Source organism: Phoenix dactylifera, chromosome 11, assembly GCF_009389715.1.
Source record: "Phoenix dactylifera cultivar Barhee BC4 chromosome 11, palm_55x_up_171113_PBpolish2nd_filt_p, whole genome shotgun sequence".
NCBI classification, from domain to species: Eukaryota; Viridiplantae; Streptophyta; class Magnoliopsida; order Arecales; family Arecaceae; genus Phoenix; species Phoenix dactylifera.
In genome coordinates, this window is record NC_052402.1 from 11,651,198 (window position 1) to 11,668,240 (window position 17,043).

At 46.3% G+C, this 17,043-nt stretch overlaps 1 protein-coding gene across 1 annotated transcript; it reads right to left on the minus strand.

Annotated features, from left to right (window-relative positions):
- Positions 1–7,070: 7,070 nt before the first annotated feature.
- On the minus strand, positions 7,071–15,578 carry LOC103713197 (putative cyclin-dependent serine/threonine-protein kinase DDB_G0272797/DDB_G0274007). Its single transcript, XM_008800026.3, has 3 exons — positions 15,274–15,578; positions 14,349–14,618; positions 7,071–8,520 (listed from the first exon to the last, which is right to left on the minus strand). Exons 1-3 carry the CDS (start codon positions 15,412–15,414, stop codon positions 7,387–7,389), a joined length of 1,545 nt encoding a protein of 514 aa, XP_008798248.1. The 5' UTR covers positions 15,415–15,578; the 3' UTR covers positions 7,071–7,386.
- Positions 15,579–17,043: the final 1,465 nt, after the last annotated feature.

A 17,043-nucleotide genomic window follows, 5' to 3' on the forward strand; every position in this document is an offset into this window, starting at 1 on the left:
GGAATAAGTCTATTTTCTATCACAATGTGATTATACTAGGACCTCTGTTGATGGGGTTGGGATGAATTATGGACAAGGGAATAGGCTGCAATAACATCAGCTCACCCCTTATTTTTATTTTTTTTATTTTTGCTAAAGACGGGTTTTCATACAATACGTGTACGAATACATCCAATAAAGTCAAAAAATACTAACTCACGGAGAGCCAGTGGCAGCTCCCCCTCCCCCACCCAAAGGGTGTGTCCTGAATGATGAGCCGCGAAGGCAGCCACCCAATCGGCTGCCCCATTTGCTTCTCTAAATACATGCTTGGCCTGAACGGCCACCCCAACCTCACACATCATCCCTATGTCCCGAACCAAGGGGTGGTCTGTGCCCTCACCCCTCAGCCCCTTCTGAATCCAACCGATAACTGTGGCTGAGTCGCCCTCCAAAATAATCGAGCCAGCCTGGAGAGCCTGCCTCGCATATCGAAGACCTGCCCAGGCAGCTCGTAACTCTGCCCCGGGAACCGACGTGCCGAACAACTGACAGCCACCTGCTGCCACCACTCTGGAATGCGGGTCCCGTATCACAAAGCCCGCACCACCTCGCGCGCCTCCATCCAGAACCGATCCATCGAAGTTGACCTTGAGGAAACTCGGGGGTGGGGGTTCCCAGGTGAAGAACACCATCTGAGAAGCTGCCGAAGCAGAAAGAGAACCCCAGGTGTCCCGAGCTATCAGAGGTCCATCTGAAGAAGATCTGATCTCCAATGCCTGTACGCGCGCTAGCTCCGCCACAAACCTCGGTGACACCCTGCGCTCACCGAGGGTGCGAGCGTTCCTTGCCAGCCAGATCTGATATGCTGTGCAGGTCGCTCGAATAGCCTCCTGACATATCCGAGGGCGAACCAACCACTGCTGCATCATCTGTAAAAACTGAGGCCTCCCACACCAGACCTCCTGTGGGAACCCTGTCCACTGCCATGCCGACCTCGCCCACGTACACTGGAAGAGCACGTGGTCGACCGACTCCTCAACACTGCATGTCCCACACTCCGCAGGGATCTCCCATCCTCGCCTACTCAGCGCTGCTCTCGTCGGAAGACGGTCCCACGCCACCTTCCATAGGAAGAGTGCAGCCCTCGGGTGAAGCCCTGACCTCCAAATCCACGTGTAGTCCTGCCCTGGCTCATGCTCCTGCTGGATAACACCGGCGAGATCTCCCAGTCGGACCCTGGATCGGCATGAGGTGCCCCAAACCCTGATATCAGGCCCCCCACAACCTGGCACCGGAAGAGACCGGATCCTCTCAGCTAGGTATCCCCCGAACAGCTGACGTAACCTGGCGTCATCCCATGCTGACTCTCCTGGGGCCAGAAGATCAAAAACCCGCAGTCCCTCCGCAGCCGCAGCATCGATCATGGTCGGCCAGCAACTCAGTGGGACAGTGTCCACCTATGGGTCCGCAGTCACATCAATACTCCGTCCATCGCCGACTATCCATCTGGTGTTTGCCGACACCGTCGGCACGTACCTCCCAATCTCACGCCACATGAAAGAGACTCGCCGTCCACTCCATGCCACATCTGAGCCGTCGCGTCCATATCTGGCAGCCATCACCTGACTCCATAGCCCGTGTGGCTCTAGTAGGAACCGAGCTGCATGCCGAGCAATGAAAGCCTCGCGACGCTCCAGCAGGGACTGCACCCCGAGACCGCCCTCACTGGTAGGCCGGCAAACGTGCTCCCAGGCTACTAGATGCACCCCGCGACCCCCGCCATGTGACCCCCACAGGAAGCATCGCAACAGTCGCTCGACCCTCAGTAAGGTCGTCTTCGGAACCACAGTGTTGGCCATGAGATAAACTGGCATGGACCCCAACACTGATCTGATCAAGGTCAGTCTCCCCATCATAGATAGGGAAGCTGCTCTCCATCCCTCCAACCTGCTCTCTACCCGCTGCACCAGGCTGGAGCACTCTGCCACCCGTAATCTGCGGCCTGTAATGGGAACTCCCAGGTAGGTCAATGTCTCCTCCTGCTCAGGTATCTGCAGAATCCCACGAATCCCCTGTCCGACCCTGCTCTCCGTACTCGGACTGAAGTGAACAGCTGACTTTTGGAAATTAACTCTTTGGCCCGACGCCATGCAGTAATCCGCTACCACCCTACGAAGGACCCGTGCATCAGAAACCCGCGCCCTGGCCAAAAGAAGACAATCGTCAGCGAAAAGTAAGTGAGAAAGAGGACTAGCCCCCGGGGCGGGAACATAGGCCTCCAGCTCCCTACGGGCACACACCCTCTGCAAATCACGAGACAAAATGTCAGCACAAAGAATAAACAAATAAGGAGATAAAGGGCATCCCTGACGCAGCCCCATGGTGGACTCAAAGAAAGGAGAAGGTGTGCCATTGACCAAAATCGAAAACTTTGGCCCTCTGACACACCCCAGGACCCAACCGATCCACTGCCTATGAAATCCGTACGCCTCCAGTGCCTGCTGAAGAAATCTCCATCTGATCCTGTCATAAGCTCTCTCCATATCCAGTTTAATAGCCATCAGGCTACGTCGCTTTGATGCTCGCTGAAGGTCCCACATCATCTCCTGGGCCAGCAGAACATTATGGAAAATGTTTCTGCCAGCTATAAACGCCCCCTGCTCCTGACTGATGATGCCAGGCAAAAGGGGCTTCATCCTTCGAACCAAAATTCTGGCCACTACCTTATACAAGGTAGTACACAAACTAATGGGTCTGAAGTGACAGGGCTCCGCCGCCTCCTGACGCTTCGGAATGAGCATGATGAAGATAGCCTTCCAATCTCCCGGCATCACCGCCTGGGAGAAGAAGCACTGAATAGCCTCTACCACCGCTGTCTGAATAATACCCCAATATCGTCGAAAAAAGAACGGGGGGAATCCATCTGGTCCCGGAGCCTTGTCTGGAGCTAAAGCCCAGACTGCCTCATGTACCTCCTGTGCTGACACCGGTCGGACCAGGGCTGCGTTCTCATCATCCTCGATCCTCACATCCACCCTCGGAGGAGGGAGGGGGTTACTGTCGTCGGAATCCTCCTCCTCCGTCCATCTGGTACGGAAGAAATCCAACAAGATCTGACGAATGGAAGGCTCACCTTCCACCCGATGTCCAGTCCTATCTCGCAGCGAGTGGATCGTGCTCCGCTGCCTCCGAATAATCGTGGTCCGGTGGAAGAAACTAGTGTTGCGGTCACCCTCACGCACCCACTGGACTCGAGATTTCTGTCGCCAGAAGATCTCGTGCTGTCGTAGTAGAGAATGGTGAGTCGCTAGGAGCCCTCGAAGGTCACCCATATCGTTCATCGGCAGCGTACCTTCCAAATCTTCTTTCGACTGCAACTCAATGATCGCGGTCTCAACCCCCTCTACTCTCCGGAAGATATTGCCCACAACCTCGCGGTTCCATCGCCGGAGACGCCTCTTGGCCAACGCTAGTTTGCGCGACACCCGGTGCATAGCATCTCCACGCACCGGGAGGCGCCATGCATCACGTACAATATCCCAGGACTGGGGGTACGATAGCCAAACCTTCTCAAAGCGGAAGGGGCTGTAATGCCTAGGTCCCAATGATGTGAAAATCAGCAGGGGGCAGTGGTCCGAGGCGATCCGAGGTAAGTGACTAACCCTGTAGGTAGGAAAACGAAGAAGCCAGTCTGGGGACGCAAAGGCCCTGTCCAGACGCTCCCAAACCCTAGCACTGCCGAGCTGATTAGTGCACCAAGTAAACTGAGGTCCTGAGAAACCTAAGTCCACCAGGCCCGTACATGACATAAAATCGCGAAACTCCCTCCTGTCCACTCTATCCGTGAAGGCTGCCCCACCCCTCTTGTCACCTGAACTCAGGATGCAATTGAAGTCACCAACTACAACTGTCGGGACACCCTGGGCAGTGAGACTGGTAATCTCTTGCCAGAGGACTCTCCTGATTCTGTAATCCGTGCTCGCATACACCCCACACAAAACCCACGGAGGAGCATCAGGTGCCGATACAACCATAACTACCTGTTGGGGGCAGTTGTGGAAGACATCAAAGGTCGCCACCCCACGCCTCCACAGGAGCAGGATACCTCCCGACAACCCCTGGGAATCGACTGCATATGTCTCCCAGTCCCTCCCCAGGCGCCGTCTCAGACGTACAAGCCCCTCACCAGATAGCCGGGTCTCACTAAGGACGCAGATCTCCGGACAGTGAACTTGCACTAACCGTTTGAAGGAAGACATGAAGGACGGCTTGGCTGCCCCCCTACAATTCCAAGCTAGGACCCTCATGGATCACAGTCCACGTAGTCGGCCTCAGACCCATCCTCCCCCTGGTACGCGGAGCCAGCCTCAAGCACGATACCTGGACCCGCCCGCTGCTCATCAGATGTGGTCTGCATGACTGCCGCCCTAATAAGCTGCACAGCAGTCGTGTGGTCCGTGCACCCTCCTGGTATCGGCGGCGCGGCCTGACACCCCTCCGGAAAAGACCCGAAGTGATCCCTGGCCCCACTCCCACTAGAGGAAGCTTCCCCCTGCTCACCCGCGGCCAGGGGCAGAGGGCCAAATCGGAAGACTCCATCAGGGGCAGTACCACCCTGCACATCCCATGGCTGTCCCTCACTCAGAAGGGCATGGCCACCATGCTCTCCTCGATAAGGAGGGCTATACCGAAATGGCCCAGCAGATTCGTCGCCCAGGCCCTGCACCGTGAGTACGGCACAACTCCCCGGGCCCGAAGCTGGCTGGGCCTTTGGGCCAGCTACAGCTTGGCCCAAGGAGACAACCGCGGGCTGGGCCTGAAGGCCCACCGCCCGCGGTACCTCAGCAGACCGCGCGGCCTGTTGGCCGCGCGCAACCTCGCGCGAGCCCAGCGGAACCTGGGCCCGCGCGACCACCGCACCGGGGGCGGTCTCAGCGCCCGGTGCATCCCTGGGTCTGGGTCCACCGATGGCGCGCAGCACGCCGACGGCGTCAGCCACGCCGAGCTCACGGGCCCCGTCCTGGGCCGCCCCCACCGGCCCACGGCCCCGACCCCGGCGCCCGGCCCTATGGGCCCGAGTGCGCTGGGCTGGCCCGTACTGTTGGCCCCGGCCCACATACGTGAGGGCCAGTTGGGCCCCCTGCCCAAGATCCCCAGATGGGCCAAGGCCCGCCTGCGGCCTCGGCCGCTTCTGGGTTTGGGCTCGGGCCGCAGCCGCCCGGCTGGGCGCCGGATCGGCCTGAATCGGGGCTTTGCCGAGTCGCGGACTCAGCCCCGGGTCCCCCGACTCGGCCAAAAGGTCATCGGCCGATTCAGCTTGGAGGGGCCGAAGGGGAGCTCCGGGGGCCCGTCCCCCCCAACGGCGAGCGGAGACCGGCGGCGTGCCACCTTCGCTGGCTTTTGCCAGCCGTCGGTATCCGCCGGGGACACCGGCGTGGTTGGGCGAGCCGCCGGGGGCGGCGGCCGAGTCGAAGACGACCCGGGCCCCGAGTGCGGCTCGGTCATCTTCCCCGGTCGCGGCGGCAGATTCTCCCGATGGAGTCTCTGCCGTGACGCCACCATCCAGGGACCATAGATCGGTCTCTGTGCCTCCTCCCCAACGCCTGGAGACGGTTGAGCAGGCCCGCCCCCCGGGTTCACCTCCGCCGGGGCCGAACCCGAACCCCTGTAGCATAAGGGGTCGCCGGAAAGCGGCAAGCCGCTGCCTGGTGACCCATTCGCCCGCACCGGGGGCACAAGGCCGGGACATTTTTGAAGACGAAAGGCTGCCATCGCACTTTTGTCTTCCCCTGGATCAGCACGCCTGGTAACAAAGGTTTGGTGGTGTCGACCACCACCTTCACCCGGGCGAACCCCATCGCCTGTCGTTGCTCCGTGACGCCATCCACAGCGACCAGCCGGCCCACCCGAGTGGCAATATGGAAAATGGTCGACGTCGACCAGTATTCCGGCGGCAGCCGGGGCAGGCGGAGCCACAAAAATGCCGTCTGCACAGCCTCCTCCCCGGGTTCGAAGTCCGGAACCCATGGGGTCATGGCGAGCAGTTGCCCGGCCACTACCCACGGGCCGTCGCTCAGTGCCCGGTCCCGGTCCTCCGTCGACCGGAACCTCAGGGCCAGGTAGCCGTCCGCAAGCGGGACAGCCACCACCTCCTTCAACTTCGAGCGGGCGGCGACATCCTTCGCCACCCACTCGGCTGGGACGCGGCGGCCGAAGCTACGGACCACCGCCGCCCGCCCTTCCCACTCGAGCCGAGCCGCCGCAATCGGCTCCTCCGGAGGAATCAACACCTCCGGGAAGCAGCGGCTCAGCCGCTCCACCTCCGCGGCTGTGGGCCATTGAGTCACCCACGGCCCTGGCCTCGTCCAAGCGCCGGAACCCTTACCGTTGCCTTTCGCCGCTCCCTCCATTCCCGTCCCCGCCGGTTGCTTCCCCTTCGGATCCATCGGGAGCCCTGCAAGGAAGAAGAAGGTGAGTGGGGGTGGCCTTGGGGGGCACCGAGCAGCTCGTATCGCTCGCCCCGCCGCCCGAAGACCTTAGATGGCCGGCCTCCCGCAACACCAGAGAGACCCCGTCGCCTAGCACACCGCCGAGAAGTCCTCCGGCGGCGGGATACTAGCCGTTGTGAACGTCAGTAATTAGCTCACCCCTTATTTGGCGAGCAGAAAAAATAAATAATGATAGTAATATATTCTCTGTTGGTATCTTGGTTCCAAATTTGTTTTTGGTACGACTGGAAATGTTTTACAAACTTCGCTCGGTTCCTTTAGCAAGTTGTCGAGGGCGGTACCTTGGCGCCAGTTGATTGCCCCAGCTAACCTTTTAGAGACGCTTCACAATTTGCATGCGGGTTTATTGCCAAAAAAATGAATGATGAGCCCTTCATTCTGAGCATATCTGTACGTCTAGATGCAAAATGTCACAAAACAGCATCACCATGTGATCCAGTCTAGTTGACACGAAATGTCTGACCACCGAGCAGTACAAAGCTTGCATGACAACGCTATCGCAACAACAAAAGTTGATGGAATGGAATACTGACCTCTCGGTAGTTATTCATGGGGAAAGAAATGGAAGGCATCGCATACAATCCAATTTAAATGGTTCAAGGAAACTACAAAACACAGATATCCATGCTGATAGCCCTTCATATCAACTGCTACCATGCTCTAAGTTATAATTTTGCATTCACCATGAATTTACATCGTGATTCTGACAACACCGACAAAATTCATGCAGACCACTAGTATTAAGAGAGCACTTATATGAAGAGCCACTAGTATTTTTACAACCATCATGCTCTTAAAAAGATTATTTTCAAACATCCGATAACTAGGAGGAATCATTAAAAAAAAAGCACCTCCTTGAGGATTATGCCTCCATTTCTGCACGAAAATCACGCTGCTAGCCCGACCATATTCGTGGGGATGCTCCCCCAGCTTGACCATTGAGCCTATCAAGCAGGGAATTGAAGTCGATAGGCTGACCACTCTCCCCCATCCTCTGGATCGCACTAGCAGCATGATCCCTTGCATATCCCATACTAACAGCTTTCTCAATCATTTCTCCATATGGCTGGGCGGGCATCAGCTGTAAGCCAGGATGATGGACCCCCCCAACATTGCTAGAAGGCAGTTGCGGATTCTGGGCAGCTGAAACAATGCTTGGAGGGTAGCTGTACATCGTGTTGTAACTCTGAGCATTCAATGGTGGTGTGTAAGGTGCAGGGCCCACATAACCACCCTTATGCAGAGGTAGTCCAAAAGAGCTCTGACTAGTTGGGGGCTGTGGCTGCCGTTGTGAACTATGTTGAGGGAGTGGTTGTGACACCGTGCTGCCTGGTCCTCCATAACCAAATGGCACAGCTTCAGGACGATTCCCAACAGGCTGAGAAATTGTGGTGTAAGGAACTTGCATAGCCATGCTGCCTTGGTATGATTCAGGAACAGGATTGGCAGATTGTGGCGGGCAGGGAGGATAAGAGTGTGGTGGAGCTTGAGGTCCAGCCTGCGCCTGCGAAACAGGTTTTGGTGGTTGCACCACCTGTTGTGAAAACTGATGAGCCTGCTGAGGCCATTGCTGCTGATACTGAGGGTATGGCTGCTGAGTCTGATTTACTATTTGAGGCTGCTGCTGTGGGGCCTGGACAGGAAAATCCTGAATTTGGGGTCTCTGTTGCACATATTGTAGCTCAGGTTGTAATGGTTGGCTGTGTTGATCTTGATGCAAAGGTTGGCGCTGCGGGTAGTATGTGCCTGATTGGTTCAATATATAGCGACCTTGTTGCACAGGTGCTGGCTGATGCATGGGAAGCAATGCAGATGCTTGAGTGACTGTTTGGTGAGGCAGAGCAAGAGCCAACTGTCGGTTCGCCACATCTGGCTTGTCATCATGCTGTTTGGTCTCAGAGGATGACGGAATAACAACCTCTTCATTCTTTTGTGTAGACTCTTTATGTCCAAGTTGCAGTTTGGCCAGTTCTTTCTGAGCCTCGGCAAGTTCTTGTTTGTCCCTCATAATTTGTACAGATCTTTGGACCTATGTCATGCACAAAAAGTTTAGACAACTAATTAACATCCATCTAAAAATATCATGCAGAAAACAAACAAAAAAATTAGCAAGAAAAAATAGTAGTCTCCTTCAAAAAAAAAAAAATGGTTGCCATTGATCTTGAAGTGAGCTTGCAGATCCAGCTTAGAATGAACCAGTCGGGCAAATAGGATACTTTATTTTCTTGGGATTTTTTTTTCACAGAAAGTAAAAAGAAGGGGAGGGGAGTTGCACCTTCCTGAAGTAAAACAGACAGCATATTCAAACTTACCGAATTTTATAAGAATCTAAACTGACTAATTGCATAACAATGAAGGGAAAGAAAAATCTATCCATAACTGTAAAGAGTGACTAATGTATCATAGCAATCTAAGTTAGGAGCATAATTGGATCTAAATTATTAGTCAGCAACATAGAAACACTATTTAGGATCTAAATGGACCCCAATCATGTTTTTCATGCCAAGTGTTCGAGACTGTCTGCTTAATCTTTTCTAAAAACCCATTCCAAATACAGCTAGGGGTGTGCATGGGTCGGATCGATTTAGAGATATACCCGAAACTGAACCGATTAAACTGGTTTTCTAAAACCGAAACCGAAACCAAACCGACCATCTATAAAAACCGTTTAAAACCGACCCAAGAAATCCGATTCGGTTTGATTTATCGGGTTAACGTTCATTGAGTTGGGCTAAATGGGCTACGCTAAATCTAAACATATATTTTTTTATATAGGGTTGATGTTCAATGGATTAGACTAATTGGACTGGGCTAAATCTAAACTTAAAAATTCTATTTTATATATGAGAGAGAATATGAAAAGTAAAAAAAATGAAACAAATATATAGCCACATATATATGGGTTGGGTCGGGACAGTTTGAATATATATTTTTTTATATATATACATATGGGTTGGGTATGGCCGGGTCAGTTTGAATTGGTTTTTACAAAAACTTAAACCAAAATTGAAACGAATTTTTTTGGTCCAAGACCTTCTCAAACAAACTGAATTAAAAAAAACTGATATAAATCAAACTGAAGAGAGTGGTTTGAGTCAGGTTCGTGGTTCGGCCGGTTTCTTGCACACCCTTAATTATGCTCCCTAATGTCTAAAAAATAATTTCAAATCTTTTCTCATAATTGTGATCTAATTAGTCATAGAACTTCCTCTTTTTTTTCCTCTCAGGACAAATTCTAGTCACTACAATCACATGACTATACATCTGATACATGTTCATACCACCACAACTGGTTTTGCACCACATTATCAAGGGTGCAAGGGGTGCAACTCTTGCAATTCCTGAAGTGAATATGATTCTAAGTATCCCATTTGATTTAACCATACATCTACTTCAACATTCTCATCTATGAAGGGATATTGGATGTGCTTGACCCTCTTTCTCCCAAACACTAATTACAACACATTTTGCCTCAGTCTCCTTGAAATTTTCCCATGCATCTCGACAAGCATGCAATGACCAAACAATAACCATAGAAACCCTCCACCAGTCCACCCTGCTTCAAGTCTATTGCATAGGTCATACTTTCTCTATTTCTTATATATGGAATCAACATAATTTGATTGTATTTTTCTTCTCATGGTCATCAAATTTGACCACTCTGCTAAACCACGGTAAGAAATAGTTTTAGATTCATACCTCTTCAATTATCTCATGTAGAAGCTTAAGTTGGTAAACATTACCTCTCCTTAATTGCAAACTTAAATTGGAGATGGATGAGCGAACTTTCTTTCACACTGTGGCCTCAAACTATATGACTGCTCATATGTTAATTGTAAAATATAGACATGAGACCTTGGGGGTAGTGAAAAGCACACATGTATGCAGCATCATGAGTCATGAAGCCATAAAATAGTCTCCAAAAAGAGGAAACTTTTATATGAAGAAAAATATTGGCATCTAATGTAGATACATATTATAAATTAGAAATTAAAATCAAGGTTTGAGGTGCCAGCACTGCCAACCCATGCCAGTCCTTAGTAACAGGAAACTCCACTTAGGGTGTGGGTATCCAAAAACTTGTCCCTGCACCTGTTTCCTAAGTGTTTCCGTATTTATTTTCTCTTTGTCAAAAAAGACCTGCGTCTCCCACACCTGTAATCAAAATGATTCCTGATCTCGACCCACTTTATGTAACTAAGTGCCCGTTGACAAATTCTGCGGCAACCCAGCTAGTGTTGGTTGTCTTCATGCAACGCTAGGGGCATGTTGGCACGTATGTGGGTGAGTGCTTCGACAAAAATCATACAGGTTGGTGATCAGCATGGACACCAACATTGGCACCTCAATCCTTGATTAAAATGACAGAACCATTTGCAACAAATACAGTGGAGTAATAATAATTGCTAAAGTAGAACTACTTCATCACAGGAAAGAGTGTAAGGAGACAAGCCATTTCTACTGGACCGCAGTCCAAGACGCTACAGGACAAATTTCTCAATCCTTGAGAACAAACAATTCAAGATAATGAAGCCTCGAGCCCTAACTGGACTTCTCAAAAAAGCTTGCAGTTCTCAATTTCCAAATCCTACCATCTTTTCTAAGTGAAGAACAGTCCCATACAATAACCCACTATTCAATCATCTTTTTTAGGTGGAAAGGAATTCTCTCTATGAAACTCAACATCAAGTACTCATGAAGTACCACATTCAAGGAAACCTAACAAATTCTTTCCATGAAGACTGTTTGGTCATATAAAAAGGTTGACAAATTACAACATTTACAAAACTTCACAGCGGCTCTTTTCTTCCAGCCGCACCTCCCTTGGGTGGAGGAATGTTCAAGCAGATCTGACATTGTTGAAAGACTCAGACATCTAAAAAATAAAAATAAAAATATGAATGCAAAACTTGTAGATACAATCTAATCCCAACTCCTTCAGTTATGATAACCAATAAAATGGGTTATCTGGCAATAAAGAAACCAACTACTTATTAGTTTTGAGTCCACAAGGATCCAAATCTAATCAGTACAGTTTTTTGGCTTTTTATAATATCATTCAACTACCAGTTGTAAAACTGCAAGTTGACCATTTCAGGATAAAAAAACATTGGCAAACCAAGTTTGGATGCACATACTGGATCAAGCATACTCAGCAGCTCACACAAAAGGTAGTCTTAATATTGGTTCTTCGCATGAAGAAAGTAGAACTAAGTACAATTCTCCTAAATAAAAGTCTTCTGATCTTTCATCATTAAGAGTTTCCAGAATATCTGAAGTACCTCTAGGTCAAAGAGAGTTATTGGACCTTTTTCTTCTGAAATAGGTAAACTAAGGACTTTAACAAAGAAAGGCCACCATATGAAAGAAAAAGGAAGTCTCCTCTCCCTCAGGGTTGCAGATGGAATGTTAATAATATGGATTGACACACGAAGTTTGAATTCAGAACTGCACCCTTAGCTTGTGTCCCACTGCCTCTGTTTTGTCTTTTAGTTAGGAAGTCCTATCTCTTCACAACAACTCACAACAACCTGGAATGTTGTATCTCAATTACAAAATGCAATATCCTCCAACCTCAACTTTACGTATTAGGCCCCATATACAATATAGAAAAAATTTCAACACACTTACACCAAATAAAATCTCATTCAACGCTGGTATGTTTAGCATCTCCCATCGTTACTCCAAAAAGTCCGAAGTTCCTTTAAAGAACCTCCAAAAAAATTAAACAATTACCAACTCACAAGGTTCTAAACTATTCGTAAAAATTACTAAAGGAAGTTTCAATTCAGATCTAGGATCCATGCTTGTCTAGTTCAATTTGTATAATAATTGCGAATAATTCTGTCAAATAAGATTTTCATATTCAGCATAATATCACTTCAATTATTCTCAATAACCTTTTTCTACAAGACTGACACCTTGAAAATTTTGACTTATGTTCCATAATGAAGTACAAAACAACTTAAGAGACATTCTAGATCCTTTATATCATGCATCACTTTCATCTCGCTTACTTATTTGCCTCTAAGATGACTTACAAAAAGAAATATACATGTATCGAACAAAAAATTTAAATTCATACTCAAACATACTATTGGACAAATAGACAGCTCATCAATTTATCATTTTTTCTGCACCTCACTCAAAGAATGTCTTGGAATACATTAAAATGGTCATTCTATATTTAAGGCTCTAAAATGCACTGTTCCCTTTTTTTCATAAGAACATGATCTATGAAGAAATAAAATGTTACATTTAATCCATAAGGTTTACTAATTCACTCCACTGTCCATAGCAAGACCTAAACCTCCAAACAATCACTTGCCAACAATACCAGGCCAACACTGGATATAGACCCTCTTGTGAAGTGAAGTTCAATTCATTGGCAATACTATAATTAGAGCACAGTCAATTGGTTAAGCTCTGTGGCCCATTGTTGACAATGTGGCAAGAAGTAGGGTCTATTACATTGCCTTTCAGCCTAAGCGAAAACTAGAAAACTGTAACCTATTCATGATAAAGGACCTATCCATATTTCCTAGAAATTACTTTTGTGAAAATGAGAACACAAAGTCAAAAGGTCAAAATTAAATAAAAACAAACACAAACAACCTACTAATGAAAAACATATCTAACATGGTAAATAATAACTTAATAGCTCATATCTGCCTGCAATGAGTCTGAAAAAGAACAAAAGAATGTAGGATATGATAATTATCAAGGAAAAAAACACATGGAAAGAAGTTGACATGCAGCATAATAGAGCAAAATGGCAGGAAAAGGACAGAGAGCACATATATGTCTCTGTAATCTTTCCTAGAAAAAATTGCACTACAAGCAATAACATGAAAAGTGTGAGTTAGTGGCATAACCATTTGCGCAGGGCATATACTAGGCCATCCATTACTAAATGAACAAGGTTGTCCATCTATCATGATTCTTGAATTAACTTTATCCATCCTATTTCACTGTCCTTTCTGTTGTATCAACAATAACTGTATCTTTAAATGATTTCTTGCAACTTAAGAGTTACATCATGCAAGTTCCTGAGGTTAGTTTCAAGATATTATTCAAAGATACAGGCAATAGTTAGTATAGTAACTCAGCTGATAATCAGTGTTATGGCATATGTTAAAAAAGGAAACTCATGTAATTTAAAAGCAACACTTTTAGTTGCACCCTTACTGAAGATAAAATACTATCATCAAGTGAACAATTTAATTTTCTAACAAAGACGACAAAGTATTCAAGCTTTTAATGGACACAAGTCATACAAAATTGTGGTTGAATTTGGTTCTGATAACATAGCAAATATATGTCTTTACTTTAATAATTTATGAAGTTAGGCAGGAAGAAGCATAGACTGAATCTCAGCTGGACTTCTTATGACTGCTATAGTGGTAGATATACTTGGTAATATATACATTGGAAGACTATAGAGATTCTAGTTAAGCAATAAAGGCTCAATCAGAATGAATCTAACCAATTCTGAGACCAGTTTTATTGGTCCAGCCAATATATGGACAAGCTGTCCAATTTACTAGACAAATGATGATAAAGGTCAGCCCAACCATTACCGGATATCATTTAGCAAGTCTACTAAATGTTCTCTAGTCTTTAAGTAAGCAAAAACAAATATAGAAAAGGACAATGGTCATATAAGGGAATACTGTATTTTCCATTTAAGGCTTGCAAACTGATCCTTTTGCAGGGTAAATGACGCTTTCTAGCTGATACATGACCAAACCTTGTTTGTCCAGTAGCCATATATATAGGTCAGGAATGATACACTGCAGGAAAAAAACAATCTGACACTCAGGAGAACAATAATTTTCAGATCAAATGTAAACTTACTTCTTGGAGATGCTTCTCAAGAGACTTGAACTTCATTTCTGCCTCATTCTGATCCCGAATAACATCTGATCGAAATTCACCTATTGAACGCTCAATCTTGTAGCAATGTAAGTCCAGCTGTGACAGGCGCCCACTAATTCCCTCAAGAAACCGGAGTACATTATCAGCATATTTCTTCATGCACTTCTCAACAGCAGCTATCATCTCCTCCTTGGAATAATCCTCCTGCTCATAAATATTAACCAACGGTCTTCCCATTTCATGGAAATCCTGATTAATGATACAGGAGATAAGTTAATCGAAAAATTATGCGATTTAACGTAATCTGTTGTCTATTAAGCAGATCTTTATCTCAATATAACATTATATATTGAAAAGAAGCCCATTTATTTTAAACAAAGATGACCATTTGATTTCCGAATAAAAAATTGCAAACCCTACAGACCTGGCACGTGATAGAATATTTACTAAAATTAGAAAGCGAACATATTTGTTATTTCGAAACTGAATCCAAATTAAACAATTTTAATAATCAAAAACATGATAGAAAGATACTTCTCATCAAGAAAATAAACGAAAATAAACAATTTCACAAGCTATTGGGTCGTCAGCCAGCACAAACGGGAGGAGCACTGATTCGACGAGATCCACAACATAGCTCCTCATCAAAATCCAAGCCGATTATTTTCCCATGCATCCAGTAAAATATTTAGAGGGCAGCAAAACGATCATCAAATTAACACAGAATCCATCGCTGATTTCCAATAAAGATCCAGACTATCCATTTCAAATCCAATCCGACGCCAGAGGACTCGACAATCAGAAGACAAGCAATTTCTTGCAAACAAAGAGCAATCGAATCAAAGAAACAAAAATCAACCTATCCCTAACTATCGTAAACGTGAAGAGAGGGGAAGGTAGACACCTTCCTCGGGGGATCCGATCGCTTCCCATTGGAGTTATCCTGGGCGGCGTAGTCGTCATAAGAACAGAGAACATCATCGGATCCGAAATCAAACGATTGGGAGCCCAAGCCAGCTCTCCCAGAAGATCCACCAGAAGCCATGGCCGCAGAGGTCAAGACTTAGGGTTAGCGTTTTAGATTTTTTTTTCCACAGCTCTCGCCTCTCTCTCTCTTCTTTCTTGGCGCAAGAAGTAGACGAGAAACGCGCAGCTACCAATCGTTCTTTCGCCGATGAGTTCTGTATTATTATTATAAATAGACGTGACCGCGATGGAGGCGGAGACTTGGCTTCCACGCTTTAAATAAAGTCCAGTGGAGTTTAAGATGTTCCTTCAGAGAACTTTTGTCTGGGCGAGACCCGTGAATAAGACAAAATAGAAGGGGATGGTAAGGACTTGGGTGCGGCATATTTTAATTTTATCGGAGGTTGTGGCTGAGAGAAAAGGTTGTGCGGAATAACCTATGCGAGACACGTGTTGGTCGGCGGAGATAAGCGCCTTTTTATACCTACACCGCAAGGATCATTCGCGGCCAAGGTTTTTAAATAACGCCTTAGCCACTGCCCATCTAGAACCACCATTAGCAATCAAAGACTTAGCTTACCGAGAATTGATGATGATATCAGTAATACCAATATCAATAAACTTCCCCGTCACTAAATTCGTTGCTCCATGTTGGATAATAATTGGGTTATTAAATTATTTATTTATTTTAAAAAATAATTTTAGGTTATACTTCATGAAGGATTCGATATGGTTTTATACAGATACTATCAGAAGATATTGTAAAATTTACTGGTGAATATTAATATTAATAATGAGAGTTTACAGTATTGATATTTTTTTAATTTCTCAATTTTCATATATTAATTCTTGAAAAACGAAAAGATATCATCTCATAAAATCTAATATTTAAAAAAATTGCAATATACTTTCTTGTTGGTTTTTTGCTTGCTTTTCCCCTTCGATTTTGTAAAAAAAAGTTTTGATTTGATATAAAAAAATTCAATTTAGTAATTTAGGATGGAAAGAGTTTTAAAATTATATGAAAAATAAACACTTGATCAGTATAGGGACTATTATCTTATACATGTGGGTAACAAAGTGGCTCGGTATCAAATGGACATGAGCTAAGGTAGATTAGGTGTTACTTTCTAAACCATATATGGGCTAAGTTAAATTCGAACATTACCACAGATGATTAAACTGTAATTACCTCTAAAATAACTTTAACATGCTTAAATTTTTTTTTCCTACCCTAGTAAATTTATTTACCATTTTTAAGTAGTGCTTGGTTGGTTAGGATGATTACCTAATGTTATCCATTCTTCAAGGATTTGAACATAATATTGGAAGTTTGTCTGCCCCAACAATTTTTTACCAACGGAGGATAAAAGTCAAATATATCATCAGCATCCCGTGAGTCTGAAAGGATACACTTTAAGCATCCAGACTCAGAAAACTTGCCGCCCCATGATCCTCTTTGGTGCTTCCTGTTTTGGCCAATTAAACGGGGGGAGCACACAGCTTGGGTGGCAGGTATGGTGGCTTTGAGCTGGTTCTCCTACTTGTCGAAATCTTTCTATTTGCATTACTAAATTCAAACACGTCACGCCTCTCATTCTTTTTTTTTTTTTTAAAGGCATTTCATATATCTCCAAGGTGAGTACATTCTGCCAAGCCAAACAAAAGTAAAATATATAAAAAAAGAGGTAAAATTGTCAACGTCGTC